This window comes from Hemitrygon akajei, chromosome 9, assembly GCF_048418815.1.
Source record: "Hemitrygon akajei chromosome 9, sHemAka1.3, whole genome shotgun sequence".
NCBI classification, from domain to species: Eukaryota; Metazoa; Chordata; class Chondrichthyes; order Myliobatiformes; family Dasyatidae; genus Hemitrygon; species Hemitrygon akajei.
The window spans coordinates 47,406,552-47,429,494 of NC_133132.1; the positions used below are offsets into that span (position 1 = coordinate 47,406,552).

Below are 22,943 nucleotides of genomic sequence, written 5' to 3' on the forward strand. Positions count from 1 at the left end.
TAGCCCAGGAAATCTTTGAGGACTGGACCAGAATAATCTGATCTCTAAATCAGAAGGTTATAAATTCTGGACATGCTACATAGAACATCGGATTGCTTCCCAATATGTCTTTGAATCTGTCCAGTGAAATTTCATTCCTTGGCACAATATAAAGATTGTCTTTATCAGAATTTCAAGGCATCTGAGAACCGTAGGCATTTTCGACAATATTTTCATATGTTAGCATGCTTTTCTGCTTTGTCAAAAGCCACTCCTGAAATTTGAACCTAAAATATAAATGCTGTTATATCAGTGAAGAACAACTATACTGTCAGTGGTGCCACCTTTCCAAGTGCATTGAGCATTTGAAGAAGGTGGGAAGATGTATTCTATTGATAGGGCCTCAGGAGGTCCTACTGACAAACTCATTGCATTAGAATTAACTGACTAAGGATGCCAGCGTAATAAGTGTTGCAAGAAATTTGATGCTTCACCTGTGCAGTCATGGCCAAAGAATGCATTTTCATATGCCTCATTCTTTTGGTTGTGCTGCTGTATTCAGACCTCAATTTCCAAAACGCCCATCATTCCTTGACCTAAATTCTGTATCATTTGGAACAGTGCAACCTCCCCTCATCCACCGAGCTCTACTGTAAATCCCCCTCAACTTGTACTCACAGCCAATCAACTATAATAGGCATAACTAAATTGTGCATTGCTCATTGACACAGACCCTCTTTCTCCATACCTGTCTGTCTGTTTGTCTTCTTTTTCGTCTGTTTCCATCTACAGTCCATCTCTATTTATTTGCAAGATAAGATGGTACAAAACCAGAGGGAGCAGCACTAACCAACGGTGAATAAGGGGAGGGGGAGGATGTGTTTGCATGGTGTTATGCTCTGGGTGCAGCTGGTGCTTGTCATTATTGGAACAGCTGTGTGTGTTTCTACTGTCATGGGAAAAATGACAATGCAGATAATATCCTCACCTAATTCTCCCCAAACCATTCCACATTCTCCTCTTTCCATCACATATTGTAACTTACAAACTGCAAGTAGCATATGCAGTCAATACTTGAAACTGCTCCCTTTACTATATTATACAGTACGGTGCAAAGGTTTTGAGCACATAAATATAGCTAGGGTACCTAAGACCTTTGCACAGTACTGTATTTGTCAATATGAAGTGGAGAGTGAGTTTGTAAATCTGGCAAGAGCAAAGGATGTTGGGAATGGTGAGGGTGGAGTGCCACAGGAGCGGTGTGGGCCGGGGGCAGAGGAGTGCCAGGGGCTGGGGGTGGTGTGGGTGCAGACACACCCAGCCTGAGACAGCTGGCAAGGTCATTTGATCCCAAACAATTGGTTTGTTGATCATTAGAGAGTATCTCTCTGGTGCTTCCTGCTCCCTCCCCTCTCTCTTCATCTTTTCCCAACCATGATTCCCCTCTCCCTGCCCCCTTCCCACTCTCGGTCAACAATGGAGACCCCTATCAGACAATTTAAACATCGGCTCAGATAGTCCGGGGGCTTCTCTCTCTGCACCACTGAGTCTGAGAGACTGCCCAAGTCCGCTATGCTTCATTCCTGCAAACTTAGAGACAACTTGCCCCGCAAATATGATCAACAGATACCGAGGCTTTGGGCCTACGGGCGGGGCTGCTCTGGCGATTTGGATCCAAGGACTCAGTCTGGGTCAGAATGCTGTTGTTGCTGCTCACTTCTATTGTTTGCAAGATTTGTGTTTTTTATTCTCTTTCCCTGCGCATCTGGGGTTGGTCTTCATTTTATTTTATTTTATTTGGGTTCTTTCAAGTTTCTCAAGGTTGGACAATTTATACATTCTTTGATAATAAATGTACTTAGAATCTTTGAATATCAGAATCAGGTTTATCATCACTCATGTATGTCATGAAATTTATTATTTCTTGTGGCAGTTATACAGTGCAATACATAAAATTACAGTACCCTAGCTATATATATGTGCCTTAGACTATTGTACAGTACTATACTTCCTCTCGTGTAACCAAATATAGCATTTTGGCTAAGTAACAAAGGGAGGCAGAGAAAGTGAACAAATTCCATCATGTGATTTGATACTCGCTATACAAGTTTGGACACTGATTTAGAGAATACTTAGAGGGAGGATCTACAGGTATAGGGAAATGAGGCGTGAGTTACCAGTAATTCAGGTGGATGGCATATAGAAATGGAGAGGGAGCTCCATCACAAAGCTCCAAAAATTGGGAATGGCTGTATTGATCTTCAGATTTTCTAGATTCTAAAATAATCTCTGCATAGTGGATGGTATTAAATATGATACTACTATTGGAGAGAAATGATTTCAGAATAGAGCTTAGATACTGCTGAGCACTGGAAAGTTCACTTTTATAGAGCATGTGATAGAAGAAGACAATGAGGTGTTTGGTGCAGTGGGAAACCTGCCAGAAAGTGGAGGGCCACGGTCGTGTGGCGGTTAGCACCACGTTATTAAAATTTGGGGCGTCGGAGTTAGGAGTTTAATTCTAGCATTCTCTGTAAGGAGTTTGTACATCCTCCCCATGGAATGCATGTTTTCTCCAGGTCCTCCAGTTTCCTCACATGGTCCAAAGGTTATTGTAAATTGTCCCCTGATTAGGCGAGGATTAAATCAGGGGTTGTTGGGTGGTGCAGCTCAAAGGGGCAGAAGGGTCTGTTCTGCACTTTATCTCTAAATAAAATAGAATAAAATCTAGGTGAAGGAGCTTAGGGTCCATTAACAACTTTACATAGAATTGTATCACAGGTTGGAGACTGTCTTGTTTCACACGGGGAATTTCATTAGCACATTTCTGAACCGAGCCACGACACAGCATCTGATATTCAACGTAGCGCAAGAGAACCCTCCCAATGTCTGGACACTCAGGGTAGGAGTTCCATTTTCTACCTTGCAAGGTCAGAATTATACTTCATGCAAGTTCGGTCAGTTGTCATGTAAACCCATAATGATTCTGGTACTTGCAGTCAAAAGGTGTCAGAGTAATCAGTCTGTCCTCCAACACATTACTGGAATTGCAGATTACCACCCTGCGGAGCCCTGGTGTTTCTGAAGCACAAACCCTTTTGCCTCTTAATATCACGGTACTCATCCTCCCATCAGTTCTATCCTCTCTTTAGGGTGCCTCTTAGCCAGCCCAGGCCCCATGCTGGACTGCGGAGCGAATGAAGACCCAGAGCTGCTGGAGCTGATCCTCCAAGGCAACTCCAGTCTCCCTGCTGACCTTCAGCATGTTATGTTTGTGACTGTTGGAAAATATGAAATTGTGGTTTATTTACTGGTACTGCAATCAGATTAACTATTTGTGGTATACAAAACCAAGCAGGGCTTGTCTGGGTTCTCTTCCTCTCTTGTTCCTCACTTCTTCTTCATCCTGTTTCTACTTCTCAGCTACTTCCTGCGTAGCTGGTAATAAGGATTGTATAGCACGTGGTGGAATAGAAGTGTGTCTCTACCAGAAGAGGTGAAAGGCACTCCTTCGTTCCACTAGCCTGGTTATGCAACCACTGACGCCAGGTAGACAATCTCTGAAGAGTATTGATCATGGCTGGGGTCATCCATTTTCTAGAGACACTGTCCAGGAGAAGGCAATGGCAAACCACTTCTGTAGAAAACATTAGAAACATTGCCATAAAGAAATAGGTTCAGACGTAGTTCCATTGTTTCAGCAAGTGATTCAGATGCTATTGTGGTTTCTATAATTCACGTGTTGTGCACCAGATTCCAGAACCATATTGACAGCAATTAGCTTTTATTTCTGTCTTTGTATTTGAAATACCACAACATTTCAGATAGCACTGAAGACAACCACAGAATGTAAAAAATCATAACCACTTTAGGATGTCTGGCATTAATTTTTTTTTAATTATTCATTTACGGGAAGTGGGCATTGTCAGCTAAGCCAACATTTATTGCCCATCCCTAGTTGCCCTTGAGAAAGTGGTGATGAGCTGCTTTCTTGAACGGCTGCAGTCCCTGAGGTGTAGGTACACCCACAGTGCTGTTAGGGAGGGAATTCCATGATTTTGACCCAGCAACGATGAAGGAAGGGTGAGATTTTTCCAAGTCAGGATGGTGAGTGACTTGGAGGGGGATTTCCAAGTAGTGATGTTCCCGGGTATCTGCTGTTCTCGTCCTTCCAGATGGTAGTGGTCATGCGCCCGGAAGGTGCAGCCTTAGGAACTTTGGTGTGTTGTTGCAGTGCATCTTGTAGACAGTACACACTGCTGCAACTGTCCGTCGATGGTGGAGGGATTGGATGTTTGTGGAAGGGGTACCAATCAAGTGGCCTGTCTTGTACTAGATGGTGTCAAGGTTCAAGCTAATGTGCATGGTGTGCTGCACATCAGATGTGCATTTAGGAAGCAGAATCCCTTTCTGTTGCAATACAGCTAAGAAATGGCCTGCAGATAAACTGAAGTATCTGCTTGCACCTACACCATTGGAAAAGTCTGCAGTCCTTAGAAACTGCAATATTTATTCCATCTGCTTTTCTTTGGCATGAGTGAGTGAAACATACCCTGCTGCCTTTGAATAGAAAGGGCATGTGACCTCAAGAGCTCCAACCTGGAAGGGGTTCAATGCGTTAAAGTTCAATAGCAAGGGCAGCTTGACAACCATTATAAGTACATTTCCCACTCTCCTCAGAGGCTAAAATTGGCTGCTGAGTGCAACATCTTTAAGTGAGACCCTTACTGAAGCATAAATATTTCATTTTATGTTCCCTATAGAGGTGTACTATTATTTCCCCGAACAGCTTGTCCTACTCTGCATGTTCTCTGCTTGTCCTGATTCAAATTTTATTCCAAGGGAAATATAATTGGTTTGGCAAGAAGCTTTGAGTTCACAATCTTTTTCAGCACCTGTCACACTGGTCTGTATAAACCAATGGAAAACATCAAACACATATACAACCGTATTAAAGGTTAGAAGGAATCAGACGTTATCCACACATTTAAGTAAATTAGATCCCTTACATCGCTGTTGGGTTGGGCAGGATCTGTCTGCTGCTAACTGCCAATTCAATTCTGAATTGAGAGGGCACTGGATGGAACGCTGAGTCCAAATGGAACATTAATTGATGTCAAGGGATACAGAAGGATGTGGATCAGCTGGATGTTGGGCAGATGGAAATTATCCAAACAAGAGTGAGATAATGTATTTTAGGACATCCATTACTGGCTGAACATGTACAGTAAGTGGCAGAGGGCTTAAGCATTAATGTACAGAAGAACCATGGGATGCAAGCTTATAGCTCCCTGAAAATGGTAACATGGATGGATAGGATGTCGAGAAAGTGTCTAGCTTGTTCGTTTTCATTTGCAGCGGCATCAAGTATAAGAGTTGAAATATCATGTAGCAACTTATTAGACATTGGTTTGGCTTCTTGGCCTCCATCATTCAGAGTTGACCATGTATATTGCCTCCTAGCTGTCTAGGTACACAAGCCTGGGCAGTACAATATTGACATCAAGCTGTTTCTCAAGTTGCAAGCTCCCCCTCTCCATGTATCTGATGACCCCAAAGGAACAGCAAAGACCAATACGGTTCAGTACCAGAAGCGTCACAGGAGTTGCCAGTCAGCGTTGAACTGCCTTAGGGACTCCAGCTCCTGATTTTTCCCTCGGGGTTTACTCCCTAAGCCTTCCCCACGAGTGTGTATAGCCACAATGCAGCAAAGATTTGAGATCAGAGTTTTCCTTCTCCTAGTTAAGGTGCCAATCATGGCTGATGAGCCCATCTGCCCAAAGCTACTCGTTTTAGGGTGTCAGTAACCCACCTTTGCCACTTCTGTCAGTAGAAGCGGTTCCGCTGGGCTTAGTAGCTAAGCCACACGTGAAGGCCAGGGGTGGGATTTGGTTGTCAGAGGTTATATGAGGTGCATGCTATTGGGAGCATTTAACAGATAGTGGGAGCTTCTCCCAATTACCATCCCCGGCTATAACAATCTCAAGGAACCGAGTTAGGCTACGCTTGGAATATTATGTGTTCTCCACACTTTAGAAAGGGTGCAGTTGAGATTCAGCAGGATGTTGTCTGGAATGCAGGATTTTAGTTACAAGGAGAGATTGGATAGGTTGGAATTGTTCTTACTGGAGAGCAGGAGGCCAGAGATAGCTTTAAAAGTTTTGTAAAATTATGGGAGCATCGATAAGGTAGATAGTCTGTCTTTTTCACAAACAAGAGAAATCTGCAGATGCTGGAAATCCAAATACCACACACAAAATGCTGGAGGAACTCAGCAGGTCAGGCAATAACTATGGAAAAAAGTACAGTTGAAGGTTCCGGCTGAGACCTACTGAAGGTGCATTCTGTCTGTTTCCAAGGAAGGGAAGTTTAAAACTAGAGGACACTGGTTTAAATTAAGAGGGGAAATATTTAGAAGTGATCAGAGGGACAAGGTTTTTACACAGAGGATGGTGAGTATTCAGAACAATCTGCCAAAGTAGGTAGGACAATCACTGCTTTTAAAAGGCATTTAGACAAATAGAAGAGGAATAGAGGAATATGGGCCAAATGTAGGAAGGTGAGATTGGCATTCTTGGTTGGCCTACATGAGTTGGGCTAAAAGGTCCGTTTCTGTACTATCTAACCATCTAATAACCATCTAATTAGCTAAGATAGACTGGCAAATGATGCTTAAAGGGTTGACGGTGGATATGCAATGGCAAGCATTTAAAGATCGCATGGATGAACTACAACAATTGTTCATCCCAGTTTGGCAAAAGAATAAACCAGGGAAGGTAGTGCACCCGTGGCTGACAAGGGAAATTAGGGATAGTATCAAGTCCAAAGAAGAAACATATAAATTAGCAAAAAAAAAAGCGGCACACCTGAGGACTGGGAGAAATTCAGAGACCAGCAGAGGAGGACAAAGGGCTTAATTAGGAAAGGGAAAAAAGATTATGAGAGAAAGCTGGCAGGGAACATAAAATCTGACTGTAAAAGCTTTTATAGATATGTGAAAAGAAAAAGATTGGTCAAGACAAATGTAGGTCCCTTACAGTCAGAAACAGGTGAATTGATCATAGGGAACAAGGACATGGCAGATCAATTGAATAACTACTTTGGTTCTGTCTTCACTAAGGAGGACATAAATAATCTTCCGGAAATAGTAAGGGACCGAGGGTCTAGTGAGATGGAGGAACTGAGGGAAATACATGTTAGTAGGGAAGTGGTGTTAGGTAAATTGAAGGGATTAAAGGCAGGTAAAACCCCAGGGCCAGATGGTCTGCATCCCAGAGTGCTTAAGGAAGTAGCCCAAGAAATAGTGGATGCATTAGTGACAATTTTTCAAAACTCCTTAGATTCTGGATTAGTTCCTGAGGATTGGAGGGTGGCTAATGTAACCCCACTTTTTAAAAAAGGAGGGAGAGAAAAACCGAGGAATTATAGACCAGTGAGTCTGACATCGGTGCTGGAGAAAATGCTAGAATCAGTTATCAAAGATGTGATAACAGCACATTTGGAAAGAGGTGAAATCATCGGACAAAGTCAGCATGGATTTGTGAAAGGAAAATCATGTCTGACGAATCTTATAGAATTTTTTGAAGATGTAACTAGTAGAGTGGATAGGGGAGAGCCAGTGGATGTGGTATATTTAGATTTTCAAAAGGCTTTTGACAAGGTCCCACACAGGAGATTAGTGTGCAAACTTAAAGCACACAGTATTGGGGGTATGGTATTGATGTGGATAGAGAATTGGTTGGCAGACAGGAAGCAAAGAGTGGGAGTAAACGGGACCTTTTCAGAATGGCAGGCAGTGACTAGTGGGGTACCACAAGGCTCAGTGCTAGGACCCCAGTTGTTTACAATATATATATTAATGATTTAGACGAGGGAATTAAATGCAGCATCTCCAAGTTTGCGGATGACACAAAGCTGGGTGGTGGTGTTAGCTGTGAGGAGGATGCTAAGAGGATGCAGGGTGACTTGGATAGGTTAGGTGAGTGGGCAAATTCATGGTAGATGCAATTTAATGTGGATAAATGTGAGGCTATCCACTTTGGTTGCAAGAACAGGAAAACGGATTATTATCTGAATGGTGGCCGATTAGGAAAAGGGGAGGTGCAACAAGACCTGGGTGTCATTGTACACCAGTCATTGAAGGTGGGCATGCAGGTACAGCAGGCGGTGAAAAAGGCAAATGGTATGTTGGCATTCATAGCAAAAGGATTTGAGTACAGGAGCAGAGAGATTCTACTGCAGTTGTCCAAGGCCTTGGTGAGACCACACCTAGAGTATTGTGTACAGTTTTAGTCCCCTAATCTGAGGAAAGACATTCTTGCCATAGAGGGAGTACAAAGAAGGTTCACCACATTGATTCCTGGGATGGCAGGACTTTCATATGAAGAAAGACTGGATCGACTAGGCTTATACTCACTAGAATTTAGAAGATTGAGGGGGGATCTTATTGAAACGTATAAAATTCTAAAGGGATTGGACAGGCTAGATGCAGGAAGATTGTTTCCAATGTTGGGCAAGTCCAGAACGAGGGGTCAGTTTAAGGATAAAGGGGAAGCCTTTTAGGACCAAGATGAGGAAAAACTTCTTCACACAGAGAGTGGTGAATCTGCGGAATTCTCTGCCACAGGAAACAGTTGAGGCCAGTTCATTGGCTATATTTAAGAGGAAGTTAGATATGGCCCTTGTGGCTAAAGGGATCAGGGGTTATGGAGAGAAAGCAGGTACAGGGTTCTGAGTTGGATGATCAGCCATGATCATACTGAATGGCAGTGCAGGCTCGAAGGGCCGAATGGCATACTCCTGCACCTATTTTCTATGTTTCTATATTCTGCGTACTTCACACATTTCCAACATACATAAGCCGTGCACATGTAGTATGATTTCTGCAAATTGCATCACAATCTGTGCTTCAGATTTCTTAATGGAACGTAAAATCTGTTTTGCACAAAAGACACTCTACAGAATTAAATTTTGCATCTACTGTACTTGTAAATATGTTCATTATAACAAACAGTTGAACTATGTAATGGTACTGAGTTAAGGTTCTCTGACTGGGAGGCTGATGGGATTGGCCTCTGTGTACCCAAATTAAGCAGATTTTCATGGGCATATAAACTGTTGGAAGAGTAGATGCTTCCTCTCTAATATTTCTCAGGCTCATGTGCAATGAGCCATTGGAAAGCTAACAATAATTATCAGCTATCCTTCAATGAATAAAATGCTTTAAAATAGGACAGGTATTAAAAGTGTCAAAGGTATAACACTGAGAAGAAAGCAGAGGAATTCTTTTGCATTGGCTTCTTCTAGCAGAGAATGAAAATACAAAATCACCTTTCCTTGGCCTCCCATTGATCTTAGGATGTGTATAATAGCAATTAGAAACATAGAAACCCGACAGCACAATACAGGCCCTTCTGCCCACAATGCTGTGTCAAACATGTACTTACTGTCTGTCTTTAAAATCATTCAACACAGTTAGACAGATTAGTAACATACTGTATCTTACACTGCATATTTGTAGAAGCAGTACATTATTTACCTATTGTCAGATTAAATTTGATAATATTTAAAAGGTATTTGGACAAGCATATAGACAGGTAAGAATTAGAGGGATATGGGCCAAATGCAGAAAAATGGAATTATTGGAAATCCAAATTTGTATCATTCAATTGGTTCTCAGTTCAGTTTTGTCTTATTGGTTACTTAATTACGTTCATAGATTGTCTAACCATTATCTTTTTAGTACTTATCCATCCTGTCTGTACCTGGTTAACTTGTGTAAGATCTGGAAACCTTTGGGCTTGGCCATTGTTCAATTAGTTCTAGATTGATTGTGGTAATTTTGACACCATTTGTACGATACAATGGGTATTGCCGAGGCATAAACCTGTGGTTGTTACAAGGAGTCAGATTTTGCATGTCCATTAATTTCAATTGGCTCCAGCTTGGCAGCAGAGTTTACCAAATGCTGAAATGTTACATTAGGCATTTAGGACTCTAATCAACCCAATAGACAATAGACAGTAGGTGCAGGAGTAGGCCATTCGGCCCTTCTAGCCAGCACCACCATTCACTGTGATCGTACACAATCAGTACCCCGTTCCTGCCCTCTCCCCATATCCCTTGACCCCGCTATCTATAAGAGCTCTACCTAACTCTCTCTTGAAAGCATCCAGAGACTTGGCCTCCACTGCCTTCTGGGGCAGAGCATTCCACATATCCACTACTCTCTGGGTGAAAAAGTTTTTCTGCATCTCTGTTCTAAATGGCCTACCCCTTATTCTTAAACTGTGGCCTCTAGTTCTGGACTCACCCATCAGTGGAAACATGCTTCCTGCCTCCAGCATGTCCAATCCCTTAATAATCTTATATGTTTCAATCAGATCCCCTCTCATCCTTCTAAATTCCAGTGTATACAAGCCCAGTCGCTCCAATCTTTCAACATATGACAGTCCCGCCATTCTGGGAATTAACCTCGCTACACTCCCTCAATAGCAAGAATGTCCTTCCTCAAATTTGGAGACCAAAACTGCACACAATACTCCAGGTGTGGTCTCACCAGGGCCCTGTACAGCTGCAGAAGGACATCTTTACTCCTATACTTAATTCCTCTTGTTATAAAGGCCAGCATGCCATTAGCTTTCTTCACTGCCTGCTGTACCTGCATGCTTGTTTTCATTGACTGATGTACAAGAATACCTAGATCTCGTTGTACTTCCTCTTTTCCTAACTTGACTCCATTTAGATAGTAATCTGCCTTCCTGTTCTCACCACCAAATTGGATAACCTCACATTTATCCACATTAAACTGCATCTGCCATACATTTGCCCACTCACCTAGCCTGTCCAAGTCACCCTGCATTCTCATAACATCCTCCAATGTAGAACATGAGGGTGGCAAGTTCCACAGCCCACATTCTGGACGTGGTTTCTGCTTTCATTATTTACCATTTGAGATTTCCATTTTGGCTGTCCTCATAAACTGTGTGCACTGTGTTGTTTTGAAGGTTTTGCTGAAACAAGTACAGAGATACATAGTGTGTTATAGATTTTGTTTGTATTTTATGTGGTATTATCTAATGGGTAACTATTTAAGGTGAGCAAATTCAAAAAGATGTGCGGGAGATTTTCTTTCATGCTAAGTTGTGGGTAACAGGAATGCACTTCGCATGTGGTAGTGGAGGAACATGACAGGTGTTTAAGAAATTCTAGAGCACATACTGCAAATGTACAGAAAATGGAGAGATGTGGACATTATATTGGTAGAAGGGGTTAGTTTAGTTAGACATTTAATTAGATTGGCACAATGTTGTGGGCTGTTCTGAGTTCTACTTAATTCATAATTGATGAATTGTGCTCTCTCAATTGCCTGACTACAATGGACAAACAGTTAATTTTTGTCAAATACATTTTCTTTTGAAATCCAATTTGTGAACTTGTTCAAAAATTCTCAGTGTTATTTAACAATAATTTTGTCATCAATACATGGCTGTATTAAATTTCTTGAATGTCATTTCAGGCTTGAAAGACTACACAGCTGCCCTGGCTCTTCACACTGTGTTGGATTTCTGGGAATCTGTGGGTGTGCAAAGAATTCGAGGATATATCAAAGACCTTATGTCCCAGTCTGGTGAGAACACTTCATATAAAGGCTTCTGATTGTTTCCACAAAAGTGTGGTAGTCAGGGTACTCTTGAGATGACAATAAGCTAAATGGATTTAGATTTTGATCCTGTGGTATTTATTAGGGCTTTTCCAGGTCACTGCTGACTGTTCCTTTTTGAGAAGCGTTCTCACTAATTTTCACTATCCTTCTGCAAGCCCCTGATTTAGATACTGTTATTCAAGTGTATGAGTTGAATGTTGGTGGTTATGTTGAACTTCAGCCACGTGCTTTCATGCCATAGGACCATAATACATAGGAACAGAATTAGGCCATTCAGCCCATCGAGTCTGCTCCACCATTCTATCATGGCTGATTCATTATCCCTCTCAATCCCATTCTCCTGCCTTCTCCTTCTGACCTTTGACATTCAATAACCTATTAACCTCTGCTTTAAATATACTCAATAACTTGGCTTCCACTGCCCCCTGTGAGAACGAATCCCACAGATTCACCACTCCCTGGCTAAAAAAGTTCCTCCTCAACTCTGTTCTAAAGGGACATCCCTCTGAAGTGGTGCCCTCTGAAGTTTTAGACTCCCCCACTACTGGATTGTTAAGGATTATCGAGATGAAGATAATGGAAGGATTTGCCTGGGGTTGTGGTGGGAGAAGAGTGGTTGCTGGGGCATTGAAAGGTAGCAAAAATGACATAATCGTTCAAAAAAAGGACGTACAGAGATTTGTAGTAAATGAAGGTTATTCAATTCAATAACGGTGGTGGGTAAGGTTTTAGAAACAACAATTGATGAACTGGAATCTAATTAGGAAGAAAAACAACGTGGCATCATAAACGGGAGATCAAATTTCACTACTCTAATTGATTCCTACCACTGCCTGTAAGGAGTTTGTAAATTCTCCGCATGGGTTTCCTCTGGGTGTTCTGGTTTCCTCCCACATTCCAGGTTGGCCTTTGTAAATTGTCCCATGATTAGGCAAGGATTAAATTAGGCGATTGCTGGGTGGCATGGCTGGAAGGGCCTATTCCATGCTGTACGTCAATACAATAAATAGTAAATTATTTTGATACAGGTTGAGACATTAGACATGACTTGAAAGAATGGCAGGACTAGCGACTCAACATTCCAGGGCATGATAGTTTCAAACAGTTTTAGGCATAAAAGCCACTGTGGTGGGGAGGGGGAGGGGTGGTTGGAAGAATGTTAAAGAGGAGGGACGCTGTTTTGTTGATCAAGGCTCAAGGTAACTATCATTGCAGTAAAGAGAGTGGATGACTGAGAAGGCTCTTCCAAATGGACCCAAATGGATTAAGCTTAGAAATAAATAAAGTATAATCACTTGGCTGTAATTAATCTCAACACTCATTGGCAGATAGTGGGGCCGATCTACAGGCAAATCACGAAAGTGTAAGAGGAATAGGGTGTTGTATTAGGTTATATCAACCTCCACAATATTAAGTGGGATTGTCTTAGTATGAAAGAATTAGAGGGGATGAAATTTTTAAAGTACATGCAGGAGGAATTTTTCTGCCATTATGTATGTGGTCCTGCTAAGATGGGATAGTACTATACCTAATTCCAGGGAGTGAAAATGGGCAAGCAGATGAAGTGTCAGTGGACAATCACTTTGAGGATAATGACCATAACAGTGAGTTTCAAAGTAGTTATGGAAAGAGTTAAAGGATAGTTCAGAAATTCAGTTCTGAGCTAGGGCAAAGCCAATTTCAATATCTTTAGACGGGGCCAGGCAGAGATAGAGTGGATGTGGCTACTTGCAGGTAAATCTACATTTAGGAAGTGGGGAAGTTTCGGGAGTGAAATAATAAGAGTTCAGGGCCAATGTATTTTCTCAAGGATAATTGGTAAGGATTGCAAGTCCAGGGAACCCTGGATGTCAAGGGATGGTGAGGGTTAGAGTAGGTATGGAGTGCTAAAAAGCAGGAGGCTTTTCAGCAGTATAGAAGGTATTGGGGAGAGAAGGAGGGGGGATTGCTTATTATTCACATGTACTGAGGTACAGAGGAAAACTTGGTTTTGCAGACAGATCATTTCATCATGTCCGTGCATTGTGAAGAAGAACAGTAACATAACAATGCAGGCAGACAATAAGGTGCAAGGCCATAACACGTAGATTGTCAGTTCAAGAGTCCACCTTATCATACTAGGGGATCATTCAGTAGTCTTCTAACAGCATGATAGAGAGTGACTTGGAGCCAGATCGTATGTGCTTTCTGGGTTTTGTATCTCTTGCCAGATGGGAGGGGGCCGAAGAGAGAAGGTCTGGCATGGGTGGGATCTACATTAAAAAAGAAATTAAGAAAGGGAAAAAGTGAGCTAAAAATATCACTGGTAATTCAGATTATGGAAAATCACAATGCATCTTATATGTACATTAACAGCAAGCAGGTAGCACTGAAAGAGTGGAGCCCATTTTCAAGCAAAGGGGCAACCTGTGCATGAAGCCAGAGAAATTGAATGAGACCTTAAATTAGTACTTTTCATCTGTATTCACAAGGGTTAAAGCATTGTAGCTGGGATCTATTTGGGAAAGTGAAATTCTAGAGCATGTTAATGTTATAAAGGAGCTATTAGGCAAGAGAGATTACTGCGGCCCTGGTGGAGACATTTGACTCTTTACTTACCACAGCTGAAGTGTAAGATCAGTGGGATAGTAAATGTGGTACCTTTATTCAAGAAGGACTATAGAGATATGCCAGATTGTCACAGGTCAGTTAGACCATTGCCAGGAACAGAGAAATCATTGGGAAAAAAATTCTGAAGAATAGGATTAATCTGCAGTTAGAAGGGCAGGGAATGATCTAAGAGTGTCAGCACAGATTTAGTAGTGGGAGATGCTAAAGCCTTCTACCTCTTTTTTTGAAGAGGTCACTAAATATATTGATGAGGACAGTGTGTATGCGTTATGTGGACTTCAATGTAGCCTTTGATAAGGAAACTGGTCTAAAAGGGTAGAGCCTATGGAATCTAAAACAAATTGACCGACAAATTTCACGACACATGCTGGTGATAATAAACCTAATTCTGATTCTGATTCAAAATTGGCTTAGTAATTATAGGTAAAGGGTGATAGTGAAGGGTTGTTTTTGTCGTCAGAAGCCTGTGACAGAAGTGTACCACAGGGATCGGTGGTGAATCCTTGCTGTTTATAACACGCAATACCAACTTAGATATGAATGTCAGATCATATGAATCAGCACATTCGTATCTCATACAAAATCTGGTGGCGTTTAAAGTGAGGAATGCGATCTAAAAGTACAGTATGATATGAGTCAGCTGGTAAACCGGGCAGGACAATGGCAAATGGAATTTAATCCTCATAAATGTCAGGTGATGCACTTTGGGGATTGAACATATATCATGAATGATAAGGCCCTAGGAAGTACTGAGGAACAAAAGCACTTCAGTGTACTAGTCTACTGATCCCTGAAGGTAGCAGCACAGGTGGGTAGGATGATGTAGAAGCCAGTGCTTGTCTTTGTTATCCAGGATAGAGTATAAAAGCAAGGAAATCTTTGTATGTTTTTTTATAAAATACTGATTATGCCACAACTAAAATTAATTTTTTGGTGGCCAAACTATAGAAAGTATGTAATAACACTGGAGAAGATTCACCAGGATACTGCCTGGTACGGAGGATTTCAGTTATATGGAGAGATTGAGTTGGTTTTCCTTGGAGCAGTGAAGGCTGAGGGAAACACAAATTTAAGAGGGGTGTGTACAGGCAGATAGAAAGAAACTCCAGGAACAGTAGGCACATGTTTAAGATGAAGAGGAAGAGATTTAGAGGTGATTTAAGAAGTTTATTTTTTACGGAGGGTGTTTAAAATGCTACTTGACAGAACTGAGGCTCACCGTCAGCTTGCATAAAATCATGCTTTAAAGACAGAAAATAGTGAGATGTGCTAAATGGTTATTCTTTTCTGACTAGAAGATTTGTTTCCCTAGGAGTAGACCACTACTTCATATGACTTAGATATTTGAAAGCAGAATAAAGAATTTTAAATTGCTAATCATCAGACTTGGAAATGTGTATGTTTAAGAATGACAGTCATGGACCTCAACAAGTTGTAGATAGTCTAGTAGGATGAGATGGTGATAATGTTTTCAGAAGCGACAGAGAGAGGCAGTATAGATAATGACATAGACCTAAAGTATGTTCAGAAATGCAGAAACTTTAGAGGTTCAAGAAACTTTGAAAGTGGCAAGACATTTTGAGAAAATAGTTAACAAAATCATGTGGGATTTAAGGCTTCACAAATAGAGATACTTACATAGGTGCACAATCAGGTTGGAGAATCAGATTTGTTCTTCTTGTCGCAAGAAAGGTTGAATAGAAATTTGATAGAATTTGACAGGACTGAAAGAAAACTGCAGTGGTTGAAACACATTTAGCACACCAGGCAGCATCTGTGGAAACTGAAGCCTTTATTGGTGAGACCGTTCATCAGAACCTGGCCTGAGTGCGTCCAGCATTTTGTTTTTCCATTACATTTCCAGCATCTGTACTATTTTATGCTTTCACTTGATAGGGATATGACAGGTTTAAGTAAGGTAGACAAGAGAAGTAGGTCCTTTTAGCTGATGTTTCTAGAGTTAAGGATTTGGGGAGATGCATTCGAGAGGAGAGGAGGAATGTATTTTAACCCACAAGTGGAAATGGCCTAGAATGTGCTAACTATGAAAATGGAAGCAGAGATGATCAACAATTTCAAAGGAAAATTTGACTAGCCCTTAAATGAAATAAACTTGCAGTAACTGATAGAATGGGAGAATGCTGTCTACTATCTAGATGAAGCCACACTCAGGTTGGAGGAACAACACCTTATATACCGGCTGGGTAGCCTTCAACCTGATGGCATGAACATTGACTTCTCTAACTTCCGTTAATGCCCCTCCTCCCCTTCTTAGCCCATCCCTGTCAATATTTAGTTGTTTGGTTTTTTTCTCTCTCTGCCCACCACTCTGCCTGCTCTCCATCTCTCTCTGGTGCTCCCCCCTCCCCCTTTCTTTCTCCCGAGGCCTCCTGTCCCATGATCCTTTCCCTTCTCCAGCTCTGTATCACTTTCGCCAATCACCTTTCCAGCTCTTAGCTTCATCCCACCCCCTCCGGTCTTCTCCTATCATTTCGCATTTCCCCCTCCCCCCACTACTTTCAAATCTCTTACTATCTTTCCTTTCGGTTAGTCCTGATGAAGAGTCTCGGCCTGAAATGTCGACAGCGCTTCTCCCTATAGATGCTGCCTGGCCTGCTGCATTCCACCAGCATTTTGTGTGTGTTGAATGGGAGAATGAGACTGGATTTCTCTATGACAGCATGTACTTGATGGACCAGAATAATTTAATGAAGACATCTGTAATGATAAACTGTGCCTTCCCCACCCACCCAGATAGTTGCATGTCAAATGAACAATGAGTATTTTTATAGATTTCAGATTCTCAGCATTTACAGTATTATTCTCTTTGTTTTAATTAGTTATTGGGTAATCATTACGTGCAGAAACCTTACCTAATTTTTCCCTTGCAAATAAATAGGTACTGAGGTATATTGTGGCATTCCTACCACTACCTGTTCAAAGATTGATTATTGTTTTTAGGATGTAACGGAATCTTAGAATTAAAAGATTATGACCATTTAAATTCAACAACCGACAATCGTAAATTGAAAAATTATATAAATTGTGAGAGCCCTTCAATACAGACAGATCGGGGAATCCTTGTTCATGATTCACAAAAGTTAAGTATCTGGATATAGCAATTAATTCGGAGAGTTAGCAGAATATTTACTGCAAAGTGCATGGTATGTATACAGACGGGGGGTAATCACTCCTGGAGCACAGAATACAGAATTCATCACTATGTATATGGAAGTATATTAATGCATTGAAAACAGTTCAGGGGTGGTTTACTAAATAGTACTGTACCTACAACTGGGAAGTTGCCTTATGAGGGAAGGAGAGGTATGCAGCTTTTCATCAGGGGAAGTAACTGTAGACGTTACTTCAGAAGAAAGAAATAAAAAGTAGAATGAAGTAGGGCAGAATGAAGCATAAACTGAACCCAAATGTTGTGAATTCTTTATATTTTCCATAAAAAAGTGTCAGTTTGTATTGACTTTTGCCAAAGCTGGAAAGGAAACAATTGCCAGACTGTTAATTGGGCAGGTACCCTTTTGCATATTATTGCAGAGAAGCAGATGATACCTGACTGCTGGCCTAATCCTGTGGAGAAATTTCTCTAAAGTTGTGCTTAATAAAAAGAAATGAGTAGTATTGTCTTGGATGCAGTGGATGTGGCTTTGCCGGTGGATGATCATGGTTATCCATTTCTTTTTTATTTAATACCAAATTAACCATGGTAAACTTCATTTGGAGTACTGAAACATTGTCCAGTCTGTTGAGGTGTGGACCCTCAAAATTGCAGAGCATAATGCTCTTATAAAAGCCATTTGGGGCTCGCTAATACATTGGTACCCTTTGGAAGTCCTGTTCATCAGAACACTGGACCTGCCACTCCAGGCAATTTCCACCTTAGCGTAAGAAAGTTGTCCTGATGTCATTTACACTTGATGAGATTAGCAGTGTGCGTGACCAACTCCGCTGCCTTATTGATTGTAATTGGATACTAATGTGTAATTGCTCATTCCTAGTGAAAGGAGGGGCAAACCCAGCAGCAAAATTGATGGGAGGATACGAATGAAAGGACCTCCCAAAGTTTATTGATGTTTTCTGTCAACATATAATTGCCTGACCTTTCATTGCTGTGATTATGTTAGGGGGAAATGTTTGTCTCTCAGTATTGGCTGTAGCTAATCACGGACTGATTATACGCTGCAAACTATGCAGAGTTATGAACTTGTGCCTTGGAGGCTACTGATGACACATGACCAGTTGTATCAGAGGGAAGGGAATGTGGCTGTGCACACAGTGAATCTGTAAAAGTGTCCCCACTGCCTACCGCCCCCACATTTCCCTTATCTCCATGGTAGCATTTTCTCCGGCTGTCATGGAGGCTGCTTAATTTTTTAATTTTTTTTTTACAGAGCTTTTCCCTGCTTCCTCAGTAACTTTATCAAAGCAGTGCTGATCTTTACACAGGGCTGCTGTTGGGAATCATGCACATTTGAACCAAAAGAAGAAATTCATCGCCAGTTGGCAGCATTAAGCACAGTACATGTGGTATATTAACTCTGAAGTTCGGATCCATTGAGTCAATTGCATCAAAGGAACTGAATTTCAGAGTTAGAGTACAAAGTACTAACACTAACGTTTAGAGCTATTGATCAGGAATTAATTTATAGATAATAGACTTCTGTCTATAAAACTCATTTAATGACCTTCGAGTATCCCAAAATGCTTTAATCAATGAAATATTTTTGAAGTATAGTGATTTGTAATAGAAGGAATATACAATGCAATTTCTATACAGGAGGTTCCTTGAACATTAGTTCAATAAGAAAATGAACTGGACTTGCAGTATTCTACATTACCAATGTCCAACAGGGTCTTGCAATCACAAAACAATCACTTGCACCGTTTATTGAACCATGCACCGCCTCCACGTAGCAGAGTGCATCAGATCCGGGTGACAACACGGTACGCAACAAGCCCCAGCTCCATGGTATCCAGCAACCCGACAGAGGGGTAAAACCTGCAGTATTTGATGTGATTCATATGCAGCAGGTGACTCTCATTTTTAAACAACAATCGCCTAATTCTGGATATTCCCACAAGGAATTGTCCTCACCAAATCCACCCGCTGAGGCCAATCGGGATCTGTATGTTTCAAATAAGTCTTCTCTCACCCTTCTAAGCTCCAGCAGGCGCAAGCCTAACCTTGCCCACATTTCCTCATAAGACAACTTGCCTATTCCAGCTGTTGACCTTTTAAAACATTTCTAAACTACTTCCAGTGCATTAACATGGTTTCTTAAATAAGAACAGTACTATACACAGAGCTCCAATTATAGTCTCAGCAATTCACTATATAATTGAAGCATAACCTTATTTCCTTTGAGATCAATTCCCCCAGTAATAAACAAGTGCTTAGTAAACTTGCCAAAACACTTGCTGTGTGCACATTGCAACTTCTTCAAATCCTGCGTGAGGACCCCGATCTCAGAATTCAGCAATCACTCACCATTTAGATATTTTTTTCAGCCTTAATCAAGCTAATTAGCTTGTTGAATTTAATTGGCTATTCATTTTTCATTGTCTTTTTTATTATAAGGTTAGAAAGTAGTAACCATAATCTTTGAGTAGATAGTCGCACTATGGCATCCCTCAGTACTTAAATTGTAAGCGAGCCAAAATTAATCTGGTGTTTTTCTGTCAATGTGGACAATTTCACTTTATCCCCACATTAATATCCATTTGTCATATCCATCACCTAACACGCAAGCAGGCAAAGGGATAGCAAGTCTTTATATTGTGTCCTCTTCATGACTTAGTTTTCTACCTATCTTTATGTCAGTAGCAAATTTAACAATCTTGGTTTTAGTGCCTTTTTCCAAACCATTTATATAAATTATAGAAGACTGAGGCCAATTCCCAGAAAAATCTTGCCGATCAGAAAAACACCCAATTATATCAAGTTTTGTTTAGCCAGCCAATCTTCTATCTCAGGAATTTATTATATCCTACCACTATGTGCTTCTGTTTTCCACAATAATTTTTAATACCATGGCTTATCAAAATCCTTTTAGCTTAGTAAGCATAGTACAAAATTGGAAGCTCAGTTTTGGATTAGGACAAGCACAGTGCTGATAACCTAAGACAATAGCCAGGACAGAGGTGGAAAAGGAAGCAAACATACAGAATTGATATAAGTATGTTATCTGAGGAAGTTAGATGGACCAAAATGTAAATGCCTGAAAGCATGTACCTCCAGGCTCCAACAGCTTCTGCCCCACTGTAATAAGAACATAGAACACTACCACATAGTACAGGCCCTTCACCCACAAAATTATCCTCCTCTAAGATCAAAATAACCCTTCCCTCCTACGTAGACTTCCATTTTTCTATCATCCTATCTGAGAGATTCTTAAGTGCCCTCAATATATCTTACTCTCCCACCACCTCTGGTAGGGCATTCCATGCACTCACTATGTGTAAAGAACTTACATCTGACATACCCTCTATACTTTCCTGCAATCACCACAATCATCATAAAATTATGCCCCCTGATATTCGCCATTTCCACCCTAGGAAAAAGTCAGAATCTGAATCAAAATTAGGTTTAATATCACTGGCATATGTCCATAAAAGTTGTTGTCTTTGTCTATAGATGTATAAATGTATAAAATAGTTAAATTAACTAAGTAGTGCAAAAGTAGAAATAAAAAAGTAGTGAGGTAGTGTTCATGGGTTGAATGTCCATTCAGAAATTGGATGGCAGAGGGGAAGAAACTGTTCTTGAATCATTGAATATGTTTTAGTCTTCTGTACCTGGAGGTAGCAATGAGAACGAGACCTGACCAAGGTGATACGGGTCCTTAATGATGGACGCTGCCTTTTTGAGGCATCGCTGCTTGAAGAGGTCCTGGATACTACAGAGGCTAGTGCCCATGATAGAGCTGACTAAATTTACAACTCTCTGCAGCTTATTTCAATCCTATACAGTAGTCCCATCCCAAACCAGTTGGTGATTATGCAATCTCTGTCTGTCCACTTGATCTGTGCCTCTTATCATCTTGTACACCTCTATCAAGTTATTATTTCTTTTTTCCCCTCTTTCTTTTTGTATTTGCAGTTTGTTGTGTTTATATTTGCACATTGATTGTTGTTCATCCTATTGGGTGCGGTCTTTCACTGATTCTATCATGTTTTTTATATCATAAGATCCATTCATGGCTAGCTGTTGACATGATGTTGACTGTCTCGATTTTTCCACTCTCTTCACTACTTAAGCAGAACAAGACCTTTAGGAGCTGAACTCTCGAGTGTGGAAGTTAAGGAAGGCAAGAGTCAAATTAATAATCTGACAGAGACAGTGTTCTGACTTAGTGCCAATGTCAAGGCTGAACACAACCCCTTAACAGTCAGTATGAGCTTTCTGTTCAAACCTGGGAATCAAGGTCACCAAGCATACCTAGATCAAGATGCAAAAGGATCCTAGGACTACACTTACTTTTGGACAGTTATATTACTAATTCTCAAGTATTACTGGACTTTAACACAACAGTTAGCACAACACTATCGCAGCTCAGAGCATTTTGGACTCTCCGTGTGTCCTCCCGATGGACTGTCCGGGTTTTCCTCGGCTCCGGTTTCCTCCCACAGTCCAAAGATGTACTCGGTAGGTAAATTGGTCATTGTAAATTGTCCTGTCATTAGGCTAGGGTTAAATAGCTCAAAGGGCCAGAAGGACCTACTCCGCACTGTATCGCCAAAGAGAAGTAAATACATTTAACACCTTAATATGTGTTATGATTGGTACTTAAATAATCAAATGATGGGATTTAGAAGTGCACAAGGTTACTTTTGGATCAATATCTATATCCAGCTAGTCAATTTCTGTATAAAAATGGCATTTCTTTGTTCAAACTTCAGAACAGTTTACAACTGTGCATTCAAAGGCTTTGAAGTTTTCCAAATCACTGACTCATTTTTGCCATGAATATCCAATCCCTTTGCACTGTCATTGCTTATCAAGGTCATATGAGGACCCTCCACTTCCTTCCTGAAGAGAGAACCATTCCCCTCTTCCATCTGCGCTCCATTCTTCTCACTGAGCTATCAGTGAACCACAGTGGTGGTAGGTGTAATCAAAAGGTCCATTACAGCTGGAAGTAGACATTGCATATTTTATCATGTGAATAATTATGTGAATAATGCCGCAAATTCTTCACTTCTGCACTGACGTGAAATGAAACAGAAGGGTTTGGGCCATTTTTGTAATGAGTGTTATTTCTATAGTAAAAGGACATAGCCATTTAAATTATGTGTTGCATGTGAGCTCAATTTCAGTGGTTAAGAGAAGTTTGGATAGGTACATGGATTGTAGGGGTATGGAGGGCTATGGTCCTGGTGCGGGTTGACGGAAGTAGACAGTTTAAATGGTTCAGCATGGACTAGATGGGCCGTAGGGCCGGTTTCTGTGCTGTACTTTTCAATGGCTCTATATTTGCTCCTGTGGGAGCCAGCATAGGTTCAATATGCTGAATAATCGTCAGCATCATTATAATCATAAGATATAAATGAATATATATGCACACATGGATACAGTATATGAAAATGCATTGTGGCTAATTTTCAGGCATATGCTGACCCATACCCAGGAACCTAGAGAGTCCAGTGACTGGCATGTCTGGGCTAACATGCCCAA

The 22,943-nt window shown here is 41.0% G+C and overlaps 1 protein-coding gene across 2 annotated transcripts in view; it reads left to right on the forward strand.

Annotated features, from left to right (window-relative positions):
- LOC140733086 (uncharacterized) overlaps window positions 1-22,943 on the forward strand; it is a 139,094-nt gene that overhangs the window by 54,646 nt on the left and 61,505 nt on the right. For both annotated transcript variants that reach the window (XM_073055920.1, XM_073055919.1), the window contains exon 9: window positions 11,498-11,608. In XM_073055920.1, coding sequence (XP_072912021.1) covers window positions 11,498-11,608 — 111 coding nt within the window. The remainder of the gene's footprint in view (window positions 1-11,497; window positions 11,609-22,943) is intronic.